Source organism: Mirounga angustirostris, unplaced genomic scaffold (assembly GCF_029215605.1).
Source record: "Mirounga angustirostris isolate CCGP_5_RB_7025 unplaced genomic scaffold, mMirAng1.0.hap1 SCAF_4, whole genome shotgun sequence".
Lineage (NCBI taxonomy): Eukaryota > Metazoa > Chordata > Mammalia > Carnivora > Phocidae > Mirounga > Mirounga angustirostris.
This window is the reverse complement of record NW_026991712.1, coordinates 63395114-63412817: the sequence shown is the minus strand read 5'-3', so window position 1 is coordinate 63412817 and position 17704 is coordinate 63395114. Positions and strand designations below refer to the sequence as shown.

General features: G+C 39.0%; 1 protein-coding gene across 5 annotated transcripts in view; it reads left to right on the top strand.

Annotated features, from left to right (window-relative positions):
• The window catches only part of PREX2 (phosphatidylinositol-3,4,5-trisphosphate dependent Rac exchange factor 2), a 303757-nt gene that overhangs the window by 244760 nt on the left and 41293 nt on the right, over nucleotides 1-17704 (top strand). For 4 of the 5 annotated variants that reach the window (XM_064588242.1, XM_064588240.1, XM_064588241.1 and 1 more), the window contains 2 exons: nucleotides 2696-2762; nucleotides 3010-3200. In XM_064588242.1, the coding sequence (XP_064444312.1) occupies nucleotides 2696-2762; nucleotides 3010-3200 (258 nt within the window). Of the gene's footprint in view, nucleotides 1-2695; nucleotides 2763-3009; nucleotides 3201-17704 lie in introns of those variants that run through there. The other variant, XR_006794332.3, reaches the window with a different exon arrangement.

The following is a 17704-nucleotide window of genomic DNA, read 5'->3' as shown; positions in this document are numbered from 1 at the left end:
AGTGGGAGTGGAGAAGGGTGAGCAAGAAGGGGCTCATCTGTATCTGTAATGTTTCATTTCTTTAAAAGGCGAAGCAGAGGTGCCAGGTGCCAGGCAGGATCTGTTAAAGCATGGTGGTGCCTACCTGGATTTTCATAGTAGTAGCCTACACATGTACCTGTGTAATGGAAATGAAAGCCACTCAGAACTTTCAGAACATGAATGTTTATGCATAGCAACGAAGTTTATAAAATAGCCAGTCTTCTGGTAATGAGCCCAGTTAAAACCCAAAGTCTTTGTCAGGGTCTCTAAGTCCCTACCTACAGACTCTGCCCCTCTGACCTCTCTCAGGTGCCCATTCATTCTAACCTAACTCTAACTCCAGCCCCATTGCATGTTTTTGTACCTCACACAAGTCTGGCTCATTTCCTCTTCTCATACCAGCAGTCCTCTTAGATTATTGTTATGTCTTTCTGATACTGGGGACAATCTTGAAAATTTAAAAATGTCTCAGATACCTTTGATGTTGCTCTTGGTCCAGTGCTCTTAGTAGATACTGACTCCACCAGCTGATTGAAACTATGTTTTCTTGGCACTTCATGGTGTTCCACTTTAGAGTGGTTTATGCCACCATAACCCAGAGTGAGCAGTGAGCAGAACACTGCCTCGGGTGACTGGAGTTCTCATGCTCCTGGCAGCTTTATGTGCTCAGGAGCAACAGGTAGCTGTGGGATTTAGGCTGAGGGAATAATTTTCCATGGACTTGTGTTCTCTTTTCTACCCTATTGATTTTTCTAGCAAGCACACTTGAGGAAAGGCATGGGAACATCTGGTCAAGGTATCTCTATGGGTTCCAGCTTTGAGGCACCACCTTTGTACCAGGATGGTACATGGAAATCTTTAGGAGTTCAAAATGAATTATAATGAATTCATTAAATTTGTAATGAATAATAACCAACTTTGGATGCAGAACTGTTTTTAAATTTTTGTTTTTGTTTGAGTTTGTATTTTTTTTATTCTTATGTTAATCCCCATACATTACATCATTAGTTTTAGATGAAGTGTTCCATGATTCATTGTTTGTGCACAACACCCAGTGCTCCATGCAGAACGTGCCCTCCTCAATACCCATCACCAGGCCAACCCATCCTCCCACCCCCCTCCCCTCTAGAACCCTGTTTGTTTTTCAGAGTCCATCGTCTCTCATGGTTCGTCTACCCCTCCGATTTCCCCCGCTTCATTCTTCCCCTCCCGCTACCTTCTTCTTCTTCTTCTTCTTCTTTTTTTTCTTAACATATATTGTTGAGTTTGTATTTGAGAGATGAATAAGCTAGTTCTCAGTAAGAATGAGCCTAATTTTCATTTTGGAAGTGACTCTTCAAGTTTTCCTTATTTAAAGTGTAAAAATTGATTAAGCCATGCTACTTTATCTGAAAAAGACAAAAGCAAACATCATTATTAGGTACAGTGCTAATGGGAATAGCAGTGTACGTGTGTGCATAGAGCGGGATTCTGGGCAAAAAGTTCTGTCTCACTGATTTTGCCCACTACTACTCATGCATTTGATAATAATCTGATGGTACTTTGAGGTTCTAAATGATGCTCCGAAACACTAGTCTAATCAGTTTTATTTCAGTATCTTGTCTGACAATCATTTTGATATTACGGAACTTATTTTGGTACATTGACATTAATGTTCACATCTTGAAAATAATTTCACTTCATCAAAAATAGATAGTAGATTAAATATAACTTAAATGTATCCTGTCTTCATGGGTCATTTCCTTACAATTTCAGTTTAGTATTGAGCCAAGAGCTAAGCAAAACTCAGCAATATTCTTTGGATAATTGCATGTCACTAGGATTCAGCTTCATGTGTTAAAATACTTGGTGCCACACTGCATCCTGGTGACAAAAAGAACAAGTGTATCCTTGAAGAGGGTCTAACTTCCAGTCTGAGCACAGCTTAGTGGATGAAAGAATTCAACTCAGTACTCTGTTTAAAATTAGTTTTTTGAGTATTACTTTTATAATCTTGCACAATAAATGAAAACTAGATAATTCTCCAGTAGTCACAAGAAAATATATTTCTCCAACTTTTGTAATAATATAAATTATGGAAAATATTAATGAGCACCCACTCTGTGCTATGTAGTGTTCTAAAGGTTTTATTTGCATTAACTCATTTAATCTTCTTAGCAGGCTTGTGAAGTAGAAGCTAATGTTATCCCCAAATTACGAAAGAGGAAATTGAGGCATACACAAATTAAGTAATGTCTCTGAGGCCACACAGTGTATAATGGAGCTGGTGGTAGCTTTAGTCATTTTTAAAAAAAAATTTTAAAGATTTATTTGAGAGAGTGTGTGTGTGTGCAGGGGTGGGGGTTAGGGGCAGAGAGAGAGGGAGAGAGAGAGAGAATCTCAAGCAGACTCCCTGCTGAGTGCAGAGCTAGAAGCCGGGGCTCCATCTCACAACCCTGAGATCATGACCTGAGCTGAAATCGAGCCAGACACTCAGCTGACTGAGCCACCCAGTGCCTCATTAGTCATTTTTTCTTAATGGAAGACTATTGACTTTTTTTTGCACTCCCACCCATCCAAGTGTCCAACTTGTTTATTCATTTGTCTTCAAAAGGAAGTCAGCGAAACGTGCATGTCTTCATGCATTTTAATTTTTCTAACAATAAATGATCACTTATTCCTTGGATTCTTACAGGGCCTTCTACTTGGACAAGTCAAATTCACCACCAAACTCCACATCCAAAGCTGCCTATGTAGATAAGGTAAAAAGAGATGATTGCATTTATTGATGCTTTGCCCTTTACAGACCTCCCTTATTTACTTTTTCTGCTGCTGTACTCAGACAATGTGTAATTACAAATATCTGTAGTCTCCGATTCCATTACCTCCACAATGAAAATATTTTACACTCTTCATTAAACATTATAACAGCAGTGAATTGTATGCCATCTAAAAGCATTTCTTCCGACTAAACGTGTTGGACATTACGTTCATCACTTTTTTCTGCAGCTCATGAGGCCTCTCAATGCTTTGGATGAACTTTATCGGCTGGTAGCCTCGTTTATCAGATCCAAGCGCACGGCTGCCTGCGCAAACACAGCCTGCAGCGCCTCCGGGGTGGGGCTGCTGTCCGTGTCCTCGGAGCTGTGCAACCGGCTGGGAGCCTGCCACATCATCATGTGCAACAGCGGCGTGCACAGGTATGTGGCCTGCCCTGCCCGCCTCTCTTGTGCCCACTTTCATCTGGAGGTTCTTCCTTACATTGTGGTTACAGGAAATGGTAACCAGAAGCATTCAGAGGACTCGAATGTATTCGGAATAAGCTTTGGGGAATCAGATCATGGTGACACGGTGTTTCCTGGCTTTAGTTTTATGTTCGGTGGCTATTTGTTCATACAAATGAATGCCATCCCACATTTAAATCACTGTAGCTTATCTGCCCAGAATCTTATCACCCTTCCATTTATATTACAAGATTTGTACTTTAGGCACAAACTTGTACATCGATTTTATTCACTGTAGGAACTTGTCTGGTAGGAGCTGTCAAGGAGCTAAACAAAACTTTTTTCACTGCACTTGGTGGACATTCCACCTTCGGTGGTTTGGGTTTCTATATCCATTGGTTGTGAGGTAGGCGCTGCCTTGGGGTTGCTACTGTCTTTCTACTTTTGGCAAAATTGAGTCCAGGAGCCCACACAATATACGTTCTTGAAAATGGAAGGGGAAATCTTAGATGGGTCCAGTGCAGGTGGTTTGTCTTAGGCAGTTGTGCTCAGTCTGGGACACCCAAGGTAGGCTTGTGAACTCATACGGTTGCATCAGCTGCAAAATGGGGGTGGAGGACCCCATGTCAAGTCCTTTCCCATAACCACATGCTCCTCCTCTGCCACCTCACCATTTTCACAAGGAAGTGAAACCATGTAATAAAAATAATAAAACAGAATTTGGTCCTCATTGTGATCTGAGTAGGCAAATAGTGTCCTGTCACCCATCATAGTCTCTTCTTGGAACTGGGCCAGTTAGATTTTGCGGATGGTGGTATTATTTAGTCAAGATTTACTTGGTACTTGACCTATGCAAAGGACGACAGTTTGACTGTTGGCCGTGTAACATCATAAAGCAGTGGTGCTCATGTTAGAGGCATAAATACAGCATGACAGCATGAACAACAGGTAACAAAAAATAAGAAGACATAATGAGACAACAGAATAAGAACAAACAGACCTCCACTGCAAGAAAATGTAAATGATCTCAGAAAGTTACAGCCAAAAACCAAGATTCAGAAGGAAAACAGATCTCTGAGATGGGTAGACCTTTCCCTAAAGAAGGTGATGTTTGAACTGGATTTTGATGAGTCAGGGTGAAGAGGTAAAAAGTGGGAGAAAAATGATCCAAGGCAGCAGGTTCTCATCTGTAAAATTCCATTTCAATTTGGTATGCCCGAATTCTAGTTTTCAAGTCCTACACAGTGTGTTCTTGCTTACGAAGTATGGCAAGACCTTATTTCTCTGAAAGGAGCATTATGTTTTGTGGTTGACAAAATATACAAAATTTTCTCCTTTATTTTAATGGCTGTGTACTCTGTGCTCTATTGCAAGCTGTAATAAGCTTAATTGAAAATATCTGCAACCAAATGAATAAAATATTATTTCATAATTTGTTTACTAGCAGAGAAGTGATCTCTCCCTTCTGATCAACTCATGTTCACTCCTTCTGTTCCCACTTATTCATTCACTCATTTATGTATTCATTATTCATTCACTCCGTAAATATGCATTGAGCACCAATTATGTGCCAGCCCTGCTCTAGTTGCTGGAGATACAGCATTGAAAAATTAAAGTCCCTCTTCTCAAATAGTGTGCATCGTATTGGGGGTAACAGATGATAGTGTAAACAAATACATATGTAATGTGGTAGATGGAATAAATAGAAAAAAGAACAGAAGTCAGGGGGGTCGAAGGTGACAGGATGGGAAGAAGGGGTAGCACCATCCAGCAAGGGATTTCATCAGAGACTTGTATGAAATGAAGGAGTGATTTATGCAAATATCTCAGAGAAAGAGCATTCGATCCTAGGGAGCAGCAGTGCAAATGTGGGAGCTCACGTGGGAGCTCAAGGAACTGCATCGAGGCCATTGTGGCCTCACCAAGTGTCATTTCCTTGATTATTGGTGTTCTTATCTTACCCCGGTGCAAGATCATAGTTGTCTGAGGACTGGATACGCTGTAATCACAAAGGGGACACTTCCGGACTTTGAAACTAAAAGCATACCCTCTTACCTCCACATTAATTTACTGGAAGTTAATGCAGTTAAATCTGCATTTAATCCTAGAACCACGACCAGGTTGTCTCAATTAGTCTCTCTGCTAGCCCATGAGCAATTTTAGAATCTGACTAATGTTACCTGGGAGAAATAGATTGATGTCTCGCAGCTGTTTTATAATTACCATATTCGTTGAATGGTGTGTTAGGACTGCAAGTAACATTGAAATTTCAAAGTAGTTTGACTTTTTCCATTTCTACTATTTAAAATAAATGTAGCTTTAGTTAGTTCATTTCAGAGACATTTACTGAGGTATAGGCACAAATACTCCATGGCAAATGCTGAATTTAAAGTTAATACTATTTGAAAATGGTACAGATTTATTTTTCTATTACGCAGAATAAAACGGGAGTTTAACATTATCTTTTAATCTCTCAGTGAAGGCTATGTTTACATTTTTCATGACAATAAAATGTGCTAATTTATATTGGATTTAGAAATCTTACATAAAGACTGTTCTTAAAATAATTCTTCGTAATTATAATTCAGACAGCTAGAGAGAAACCCAAGTAGATCCACACCTGGACTCAACATTAAACATGGAGGCTTACCTTCAGGTTCTGACAAAGGGGAGAAGTTCACAATGTGAATCAGAATAAATATTGCACAAACTATTTTTACCATTTACTTTTAAAATCAAGATGAGAAATGGTCAGTAATATGGGATCCACATTAGTCAGTTTCCTGCCTTTTCTGATTTTATTTGCAAAATAACAAGAGAATATAAAATATTTTTAGAGTATTGACTGATTCTGCATATGTTTGATATTAAAGAGAAGAATGTGGTTTTTCAGAATGAAAAGGCAGATTTAATTAGCATTAATGTCTAGATGTTTTAATGCCAACCTGAATTAGATGGCAGAGCTACATACAACAGTGAATGCGAGATTAGCAGGAATAGAATTCAGGGTGAATTATTAAAATCTTCTCATAACATTTAGCCTGACTTTGTTTTTATTAAATTCTTTTCCCTAGGGAGATCCTTTGTGTGTATTACAATTCTGCTGATGAATTTCCCTGCCCACACTCTCTTAACTATTCACTTATGTCAGTTATCTTCATTGCTATTGGATGGTGCAAGAATAGGACTGTCTCTTCTTAAAAACAGGTTTTTGCCTTTTAAACAATATAAACTTGATCTTAGAGGTAGTTTAACAAATGGAACGTTTTATAATTTCCTATCCTGACATGCCTTCTTTCATGTTCATTTTGTGTCATCTCTTGCAACTTCCATCAAACAACGCACAATTGAACATAGTTTTATTAGTAAATATAGTTCAGCAATCTGCTTTATGCTCATAACAACTCTATCTTTATTTTCCAGATGTACACAAAGACTTTCTCATTATCACTTTTATTTGCTACAGAGTTAATCCAACCGGTTGCTATGCCATAGTTTACTAAATGATCACTTCAGTGGTTTATCTTCCTGGTCCATCGCCCATAATGCCTGCAGAGAGGCTGGTTTCATTATGTGGCTGTTCAGATTTCAATTTTATTTTCCATTAAGTTAAAAGAAAAACAAAAGTATCCTCCAGGTAGAATTACTGTGTCAAGGAATTTAAACCTCTGTGGTCAATAATATATATTGTTCAGGTTCTCCAAAGGCTCCTCCTCACATACAACACAACCAGAAGGTTACATAGTTGTGTAGCACTTTCATCTTTTCTTGGTCTGCAGAGGCTATTTGAATCCATTTATCTATTGTGCTTCTCTCCTAGATGTACAATGATATGTCACTAGTGCTTTAGTTTATACTTCTTTGATAAACAAATACAAATATCGGAATTGAATAGTTTTTTTGCATTTCCTTTTCGACAAAGATTTATGCCATAGACTCTCTATATACCTGCTTTATAGACAGAATTGGTTCTTGCCAAATTGAACATTTTTAAAGTAGTGAATCGGCCCGTGGCTTTTCAAGTTCTCTCTTGTACTCCTGCCAGCTATTTGTTGCAGGCAATCCAAAAGCATACAAACAGGGATTCTAAATTTCCGTTTTATTTCAGACTGCAGCATCCTTCCATTCAATGTGGTATTTCATTTTGTTGTAGTTCTTTATTCCCACCCCAGCTTAATAGCCAACTGTTTTTCTTTAACCAGTATAAATCAGTATACTGCAAATGTTATAAAACCTGAATCATGAGTCTTTCTGTGTCCAAAAACAAAGATGTCATTTTCTTCCCACTACATTAGCTTCTGCTTCCTTCGCCAGTAGGAACAAGTGGGTGGAATTTTCCAGAGGCTACCTGAAAGGATATGTGAAAGAAATTTCTAGTGAGGGCAGTAAATCTGGGATCACAGGTTTTGCCTCTAAGGACTTGTTCCAAAGAGTTTTTGTCCACATACTCTCAGTATCTTTTAATAATTGGTTTTCAGCGATGTCAGAACCTTGGTACGGCCTCACAGGAAGGTGCGTGATGCACACACAGGCCTCGTGTCTTAACTCGCCCTGTGATGGCTTTGAACCCAAACCTTGGAGATCTACACACATAAATTACGTTTCATCTTCATGCTTTGTTGTGAGGATAAAATCTCTTCCAGGAAACAATGGCCTGAGTTTATAAGTAACATACCTCCCGTTCACTCCTCCAGTGGGGGTTGTGAGCAGTAGCCAGGCAGGGTTCACTGAATCCGGGATTCACCAGCACCTAGCATTAGTCGGTGTCTTGTCTTCTGATGAGAACCCTGCCCAGGTGTGAGAAGGAAACAGTCTGTGGCAAGGCCTACCTGTTCTCATTATTTAAAAACATATTGATAAACATCAAACTAGCTACCATTGCTGTATTATGGTGTCAGACTTCTTTTTTTTTAATACATTGTAGAAATTAGTTTTAACATATATAAAGTTTTAGGAACTCAAAGGCCGCATATATGTGAAGCTTCTAACTTAAGAGGGGTCTATTCCCAAGATGCATTCTTTCATTGGTTATGTGGAAATTGAGACATATTTTCCCATTTGACAGTATTACCAATGGTGCTTGAATCTTGAGTCAGCCCTCTCTTCCCTCTCTTCCCCTTCCCTGACAGGCACTTATATAATCCATCCTGTGACCATAATATAGGACCCGAAGTATGATTATAAGCATTTGTTAGGAAAATGAAATCCAGGAATTAAAATATAAAAACAACTGAAGAGGAATCTGTATTACTAGTGTGGTTCATTGAACAGTTTTTATTTCAGATGAAGATGAACATGTAAACAATTTAAAAAAAAAACTTTTTCAGGTTAACTATCGATTAGCAATTTTAGAAACCACTTTTGTTTGAACTTTGAAGGACTTTCTTAGCAATATTTTATTCTGTCGTAACCATGACATCAAAGGACAAATTGACAAATAGGCTTAACTTAAGGAATGCAGAATCTTATAAAAGTGGGGCACTCAAGGTAACCTGACTTAGGTAATCAAAGTCCTAATAGGGCAGATGATAAAGCTGCATCTTTATCCATTATGGGGTGAAAACATCAAGTAAGATGAGTAGATTTACTCTGGGGATTTCCATCTGTACCTTAGATTCTAGCTATGGGACAGAAAAAAAAAATACCATAATAAGCAAGTGTAGGTTTCAAATATACCCATTTATCTTTTGTTCAAAAATGACTTGAGAGATTCAATAACAAGATGAGTGGAAATACTTGAATTTTAAATCTCCAGAAAGAAACATTTCTGCTAGCTCATGATCTCAGGATCCTGTACATTCCCAACAAAAAGTTCTAAAATTATGCTCTGTAGGACTCTGAAGCACATTAGTCTTAAAACACTACTTTTATATAAGGGTAGTGGTAGCAATAACAGAAATGACATTTAAAATGGCCATTAAATACAGCTGCAGTTATGATTATTTTTCTTTAACAGTTAAATTTTGATTATATCAATGCAACTGTTCCCATTTGTTTGAAATCTAATAAAATCATTAATGTATCAAAACAAACAAAAAAAGAAATACAAAAATATAAAATTGTTCTCTAATCTTTAGAAGAGAAAAAATAAAATTCTATTAAAATGGAGCTCTGGGAGAAAGACAAAATATATTCTACTCATGATAGGATATAAGGATAAATCTTAATACCCTGCCAAACTCACAAGAGCAGAGGGTAGAATGGTGGTTACCATAGGCAGGTAGGAGAAGAAAATGAGGAGATTTTGGTCAAGGGATACAAAGTTTCAATTATGCAAGAAGAATAAGTTCTGGGGATCTAATATACAACAGTGTGACTATAGGTGACCATACTGTTTTGTATACTTGGACATTTCCTAGGAGGGTAGATCTTAAGTGTTTTCACCACCGAAAAAAAAAGAAGAAAAAGAAAATGGTAACTGTGTGGGGTGATGGATATGTTTATCAACTTGACTGGATGAATATTTCATAATGTATGTGCATATATTTTATCAAATTATATACCTTGAACATATACATTTTTAATTGTCTATTAAACCTCAAAACTGGGCGGGGGGGAAGAAAAGTAAAGCCAGAATTTCAAATTATGCTGAATTGTAATATAGGCAAATAAAGTTCCACAATTTATCCTAATTTTATTTTATTTTTTTTAAAGATTTTATTTATTTATTTGACAGAGAGATTGATAGCGAGAGAGGGAACACAAGCAGAGGGGAGTGGGAGAGGGAGAAGCAGGCTTCCTGCTGAGGAGGGAGCCCGATGCGGGGCTCGATCCCAGGATCCTGGGATCATGACCTGAGCCGAAGGCAGACACTTAATGACTGAGCCACCCAGGCGCCCCTCACAATTTATCCTAATTTTAAAAACCAGATAAATAATATAGGTATTTTCTCTTAAAATTATGAGAAATCAAATATTTTAAATATGATAGAAGTTCCATTCTTTCTCTTTCATTATCTTTTATAAAAATTCTTTACCATAGAGGTGGGTCAAATTTGCATATAAGTTTTGTAGATTTTTCTTTGCAATTGAAATGAACCTTAATAAATTAGTATATTAAATTATAGTGTAATTTTAAAATGTCCATTGTTTTCTTCAAGTTAGATTACTGTGAAAGAAGAATAAGGCAATAATTATGAGAGTGACTTACTGCAGTGATTTCTAGTTCTGACCTCCAGTTACCACGTGATATTGGCCTGACCAACCTTAATTATGGTATATAAAAAAACGAGAGCTTATATATGATTACCTTCCATCATTAAAACTGGGAAAGTCTCAGTAATCATAATACATTAAACATATCTTGGTAAAAATAATCTAGAAGAGTGGGGGTTTTTTAAATTTTTTTTTAATATAAGCTCTATGCCCAGTGAGGGCTTGAACTCACAACCCTAAGATCCAGTGTCACATGCTCTACTGACTGAGCCAGCCAGGCACCCCGATAAAAATAATCTAAATACATAATTATTAGTTAAATTTCATCAGTATTTGCCAAACCCAATTTTACTCTTTGAGCATCGTAGTAAAATTTAAGTATTTGTGTTACTAAATTTTATTTTATTTAGCTATTTAAAAGTGATAAATACAGAATCTACTATACAAATTGTTGAAGAGGGCATGATTCCTCAAAATTTATTTTAAATAAGCTGAAGTTATTGTTTTTCCTAAACCTGCAAAATTATATTTAAAGCAAAATAAAATGCCAGTCACTTTCTGGGATGTGTTCCTGAGGGCTTCAAGGTTAGTGATTTTATAACCACTGTAATAAATGTCATAAGCCAAAATTTCTATCCTCCAGAGGAGGGAAGAAATATGGGTATCTCTTCCTCTATATGAACCTGGAGCAGGAGAGCAGGTGGCTTGGAGAAAGTTGACAGGAGGAAGTGGCAATTTCTGCCTTTACGATGTTAATCTTAAACTGGTAGTAGGTCACCTAACATTGTCTGGAGGAATACAGAGGCTTGAGATTGAAATCCTGTTAAGCAGGAAGGTTTAAGGTAACAGCTGTTTTAAAGCATGACTCATGATTAGCAGGTGAAGGAAATGAAGGATGGCTCAGTGGAAGGGAATGGGATGAAAATACAGCGCTGAGATGTAAAACAGCATACTACGGGGGCAGTCACAGTAAAGAGTTTACTACTCTGGGCAGTGAAGTGCCAGAAGAATGTAAGGCCCTGACTGCTAGGTTAAGGATTTGGGACTCCCTCCCGGGGGCCCCAGGAAGCCAATGAAGGGTTTTCAGCAAAAGAATAATCTGATTAAATTTTTAAAAAGATTGTATCTATTCAACTTTGGGAGAGCACGTAAGCGGTGGGGCAGGGGCAGAGGGAGAAGCAGACCCCGCTGAGCAGGGAGCCCGATTCGGGACTCCATCCCGGGACTCCGGGATCATGACCTGAGCTGAAGACAGCCGCTTAACTGGCTGAGTCACCCAGGTGCCCTAGATTTTTTTTTTTTTTTTTTTAAGATGACTGTCATGATCTGTGATAGGATGTGGATGGAGGTAGGGAGATAGCTTGGATTTCACAGTAGTACAGGAAGAGATGAGGAGGTCCCAAATTGAGGCATTGGCAGAGGGTGGAAGGGAAAGGGAAGATGTGAATGGTATGAAACGCAAGTAACAGAACTAGATGATCAGTGAGAAATAGAGGAAAGGGGGAGAGGGAGAGATTTTGATGATTCCTGCTGTCCAGCTTGGGAAGGTGGTGGGGAATGGGGCTGCCACAGGGAAAATATGCATTTCTGTTTGGGGGCATGGTGGAGAGGGATGTGTTGAGTTTAGATGTCCTTGGTGTCTTACATGGGGATGTCCTTTGACAGATTCATAGTCAGCAAGGACTAAAGGTATATATATGCATAACTGGGTATAATGTAAATGGGTATATACATACACACACACACATAGCAAAGAGGCTATGAAAAAAACAGGTGGGGTGATTCTTGAGTACAACGGGTATGTATGAGTACAGGGAGATTGGAGAAGGGGACCATGTCAGAAAAGGCTTCACAGAGATATATTTGAGCTGGTTTAAACATTACTAAGCATTTTCTGGGAATATACATCAGGTGTTAGGAACAGGGAAGAGAGATTCCAGGAAAAGGCACAGAGGTGTGAGAAAAGAATAATCAGCTGCCAACCATGGACATTGAGAAATGATCACCAGGGAACGCATATGGCATGTTAATATTCCCTGGTTCTCCACCGCCCCATCCTCTGTGAGCCCTGATTAAGAGGACAACCAAGGAGGAGCCTCAGAATAAAACACTGAAGGAAGGATCCCCTAGAAAGGTATGAAAATTACTGAAACAAAGCTCTATTCAGTGACATGAGTAAACAGGTCAAAGAGAAAACATTATATGGTAAAGCATCAAAGAATTGGGGAGACAGATGAAAATCATATGCCGGACACCCTTAAGTGTTGGTGTCATCAAAGAACCTGCGGAGCAAGGACAAAAGGCAGGCAGCAATGTAGAGAAAAGGGGCATAGAGAGGTAGAGTTGAAGAACTTTGGGCAGCTGGGAAAGGTACCCAAGCTATGCAGTTAAATCCCCCCAAAACAAAACAGAAATGAAGTAATTTGGTGAAAGAGTCCAGGCTGAAAAATCTAAAATGCAGAAATGCAGATTCAAACCTGGTGGCTATGGTAATTAAGGTCCTAACTCACACACAGATGTTTCATATTCATACACATTTTTAGCATAGCAAATACACTCTCATGTGCCTAAGTGCTCATTAGCCATCCCCGTGATCGCCTCTGCGCTAACCTCAGCAATGAAAAACCATGTCAGAGAAAAACACACCTTAATGGGCTTGACTGGAAAGGAATGAAGGATGTGGAATATTTTGCCTGGCAGTTGATTCTTAAGCCTAGGCTGAAAGATATATACTGAGGACTTTCAGAGAATGTACTGAAAGTTGCAATTAAAGATAATGGGACTTTCATGGCTAATTCCCTGTGCAGTGCTGAAAATGTGCCCCTTAAACTTGATTGCTTTTTTGCCTTAAGATATATGGAGTTTGTGGAGTATTCAATTTGGCTGTGCTTCTGCTGCCAGGATCTCGCTCCAGCTGTTACCCATCACTTCTGCATTCTGTTCGGTTGTTTTGCAGTGTCCCTCTCTGCCTGCCATCTCTCTGCCTTCTTTTCAAATGCTCATTAACCCCTTGGCTTTCAGCTCTCTCGGACTGTGACACCTAGGAACCCAGAACGGTCGTGGGAAAATTTCATCAGTACTGTCTGTTTGACCAGAGTCAAACAATAATCTTGAAAGCATCAATAGACATCCAGAGGTTATTTCTATAAAATCTACTGGACACTTGGCTGAGCGATTACAGGCTTTTTGATTGCAACTATTGTTAGACTGTCACTCACATTTTCTTATAGGGAGAATGTAAATATTTAATATTTTATTAGACGTGTGTGTATCAGATGAGTGAATTCTTTATTGCTGAAAACAAATACCTGTTTGTCCTTTTTTCACGTGAACATATTTACGTGTTTCATTTGAAAAAGTGCCTTCTCTGTTCCAGGGGAGCAAGGACATAGGCATTAGGTTTTAGAAACCCCTGTAGACTTGGCAATTTTCTCAAGCTTTCCATTTGTCACAAACACTTGGCTAAGGGTGACCAAGGTGGGAAAGATCAATAGGACAACAGCAGGCCTTTCCATATTAATTTTGCAGAGACTGTGTGTGTCTGGGGACTGAGCAGTATTTAACGTACTGCATTAGCCCTCAGGTGTACAATTCTTCCTCGGTCTAAGGTAATAAAAGGGAGCGGGGAAAAGAAACAACATTAAACAATTAGTTTCTTCATTCAGGTGCTTCATTCCAGTTGTCAATAGACTTTCCACATTGGCGCTCTGTGCTCAGTACTTAAAAGTAATTAGAAGCCAGAATAAATGAGGTCACTGCGGGAATGAACATGCTTCACACAGAACAGTGCGTTTTATATAGAAAAATGCAAATCTGTAGTAGAGAAGGCACGCAGTCTCCCTTCAGTTTCTTTTTCCTACTTGATTGCTGTACAATCGATATCTTTACTTAGCATGATTCAAATCTAAATCCTTTTTAATCATGAATGTATTTTCGTATGATGGGATGTACACTCATAGTGAAGTGGTTTGGGCTGGCTGAATTAATCTCTACCAAAACAATGCATTTAAAGTATAAATGCTGAGACTGAGATTGTGATTGTTGAATTATGGATGTGGGGAGCTGGAATTTTCTAAATGCAGTAATCCACATGATGTGATTTTGGTATGATGGAAAGAGCCCTGGCTTTTGAATCAGAAAACTGGTTTTGAATCCTGTTACTTTCTCGCTGTGTGACCGTGATTACATCACCTGGTCTCTCTGAGACTTTTTAAATTAAAAAAAAATTTTTTTTTAATTTTATTTATTTGACAGAGAGAGAGATAGCGAGAGCAGGAACACCAGCAGGGGGAGTGGGAGAGGGAGAAGCAGACTTCCCGCTGAGCAGAGAGCCCGATGTGGGGCTCGATCCCAGGACCCTGGGATCATGACCTGAGCCGAAGGCAGACGCATAACGACTGAGCCACCACCCAGGCGCCCCTCTCTTGGAGACTTTATTGATGAAGTGGAAATAATGATTTCTTTCTGATGGCATAAGGAATAAATGAGCAATATATGTGAAAGCGTATACTGCAAGATCTGGCAATAGTGAACACTGATTACTCTGTGTTTCTAATAGTGAATCCAAATTCTCATTACAGAGTTAGAAATATGAAATGCATCTGTTTAAAATAATTAGATCATACCTACCAAAATAAAGGAGTTCTTGTAAGAACTATTTAAAAAATCACAGTAGTTTCAAAGTAGATCTTAGATATTCTCACCACAAAAAAGAAGTGGTTAGTTTTGTGATGTGATGCAAGTGTTAGCAAACCCTACTGTGGTAATCATTTTGAACATATAAGTGTATCAAATGAACCTGTTATACACCTTGCAGAATCTTATATGTCAATTATATCTCAACAAAGCTAGAAAAAAAGTCACAGTAATGAGTCACCACATGAAAGAGGAGTATGAAAAATACAAGAGCTAACTCCTCTGATCTGTAAGAAATAGAATACACAAAACACTGGGCCCTATTAGATAATGCTTATTTTTAGAATCCTCCTTGTAGCTTGTAGAAAATCATTCAAGAGCAGTAGAACAGGATCCCCTTGAATTCAAGGACAGGAAGTTTTCTTTCCTGGTGTCAAAACCCAAGAATATGTATTAGAATAGAGACAGATATTTAGGACTTGAGAAGAATCAGGTGCTAGCACTTGTTTCTTCATTCATTCACTGAAGGGAACAGGAACCATGGAGCACCACTCTGTGGCATGTACCATGCTATGCCAAACCAGGGAGGTGAGAGAGTGTTTGGTGTCACTGCCCTTACAGTCTGAGGTCTTGGGCGCCTGGGTGGCTCAGTCAGTTAAGTGTCTGCCTTCGGCTCAGGTCATGATCCCAGGGTCCTGGGATCGAGCCCCACATCGGGCTCCCTGTTCAGCGAGGTGTCTGTTTCTCTGTCTCTCTCTCTCTCTCTCAAATAAATAAAATCTAAAAAAAAAAGAAAAAAAAAGGTCTTGACAAAAGAACCATCTTGGAAACCAGACAGCCATACTATGGAGCACAGGTTCTCTTTAGTGATGACAATTGGAGAAAGATGGTCAGAGGATTGGCTTTCTATATGAAATGACTCAAGGAATAGATTTCTAAGTTTCAAAGTACAATAGAGAGAAAGAATATATAACATGTCATGTTCACAGTGTGAAAGAACTGATTCTGTTAGGGTTTCAAATGTTTTCTTCTGAACCCAGAAAATATTGATAAATGATAACTGGACAGTTTTGATGAGAGTACTTAATAATTAATGAATTCGGGACACCTGGGTGGCTCAGTCAGTTAAACGTCTGCCTTCAGCTCAGGTCATGATCCCAGGGTCCTGAGATCGATTCCTGCATCAGGCTCCTTGCTCAGTGGGGAGTCTGCTTCTCCCTCTGCCTGCCGCTCCCCCTGCTTGTGCGCTCTCTTTCTCTGCCTCTGACAAATAAATAAAATCTTTTTTAAAAATTTAAAAAACAATTAAGAATAATGAGTCGCATATACTATGTTATATATTTTCTAAGTACTACCAAAACTCATCCAGAGTTGTTAATCAAAAGACATGGTACAAGCAGTGGTTAAACCCAGAGAAAGGAAAGTGAAAGCCATTGCTCATGAAAGAAAAGCCATATGCTATTTATAAGCCATAAGGGAATCTGTGATTGTTTTTACTAATACTTATTGTCCCTATATAGCATTTATTACTTCATCAGGTTTATTTGAGCAGTGAACACTTCTTGAACAAATACATACAATGCATTGAACAAATGCAGAGTATAAAGAAATGACTCTTACCTTTGAGGAGTATACATGTAATACGTTGCCACACATTAAGAATTCATGTAATTTTTTTTCAGTAAGTGTATATGGAACGCTTATGGAGTCCTGGAAGGTATGTCGGGTCTAGGAAGGCAACTGTTGGTTCAGATACCAGTCCAGCCTACCAATGGTGCTAGTGGTAGTAATATTAACGAACATTGCTGATATCTGTTAAGAATATACTACATGCTATACCCTGTGTTAAGTACTAGATATGGATTATTTCATGTAATCCTGGAAACAACACTCTGAGGTGCATATATCATGAAACTCAGAGATGAGGAAACAGTTTCAGGAGCTTAAGTAACTTGCCCAAGTTCACACACTTTTAGCAAATCCAAGCTCCAACTCGGGAAGTTTACCTGCAATGCCTGTGTTCTTTAGTCCTACACCTTTCACACAAGTATGCTACGGCATGATAAGAGGTGTGACGTGTGACGCAAACCAAGCATTCTGAGATCATGTCCGTGAGGGAGCAGCACGTGAGAACAAGAGGTGATTTCAGAGAACTGTACACAGTAGAGTGGAAGAATGAAGGAGGAAAACCAGGCACCATATTGTGAACATTTTGTATTGCATGTTAAGAAGTGGGAAGCCATGTGAATGTTTGCATTTTCATCTGCATTTTTTCCAAGATTTTATTTATTTAGTTAGTTATTTAGCGAGAGAGGGAGAGAGAGAGAGAGCAGGCGAGTGGGGGGAGGGCAAAGAAAGAGGGGGAGAGAGAGAATTTCAAGCAGACTCCGAGCTGAGGGCAGAGCCCAATGCAGGGCTCGATTTCGGGACCCTAAGATCATGACCTGAGCTGAAATCAGGAATCTGACGCTGAGGGGCACCTGGGTGGCTCAGTCGTTAAGCGTCTGCCTTCAGCTCAGGTCATAATCCCAGGGTCCTGGAATTGAGCCCTGCATCGGACTCCTTGCTCAGCAGGAAGCCTGCTTCTCCCTCTCCCACTCCCCCTGCTTGTGTTCCCTCTCTCACTGTCTCTCTCTCTCTGTCAAATAAATAAAATCTTAAAAAAAAAAAAAAGAGTCTGACGCTGAGCCA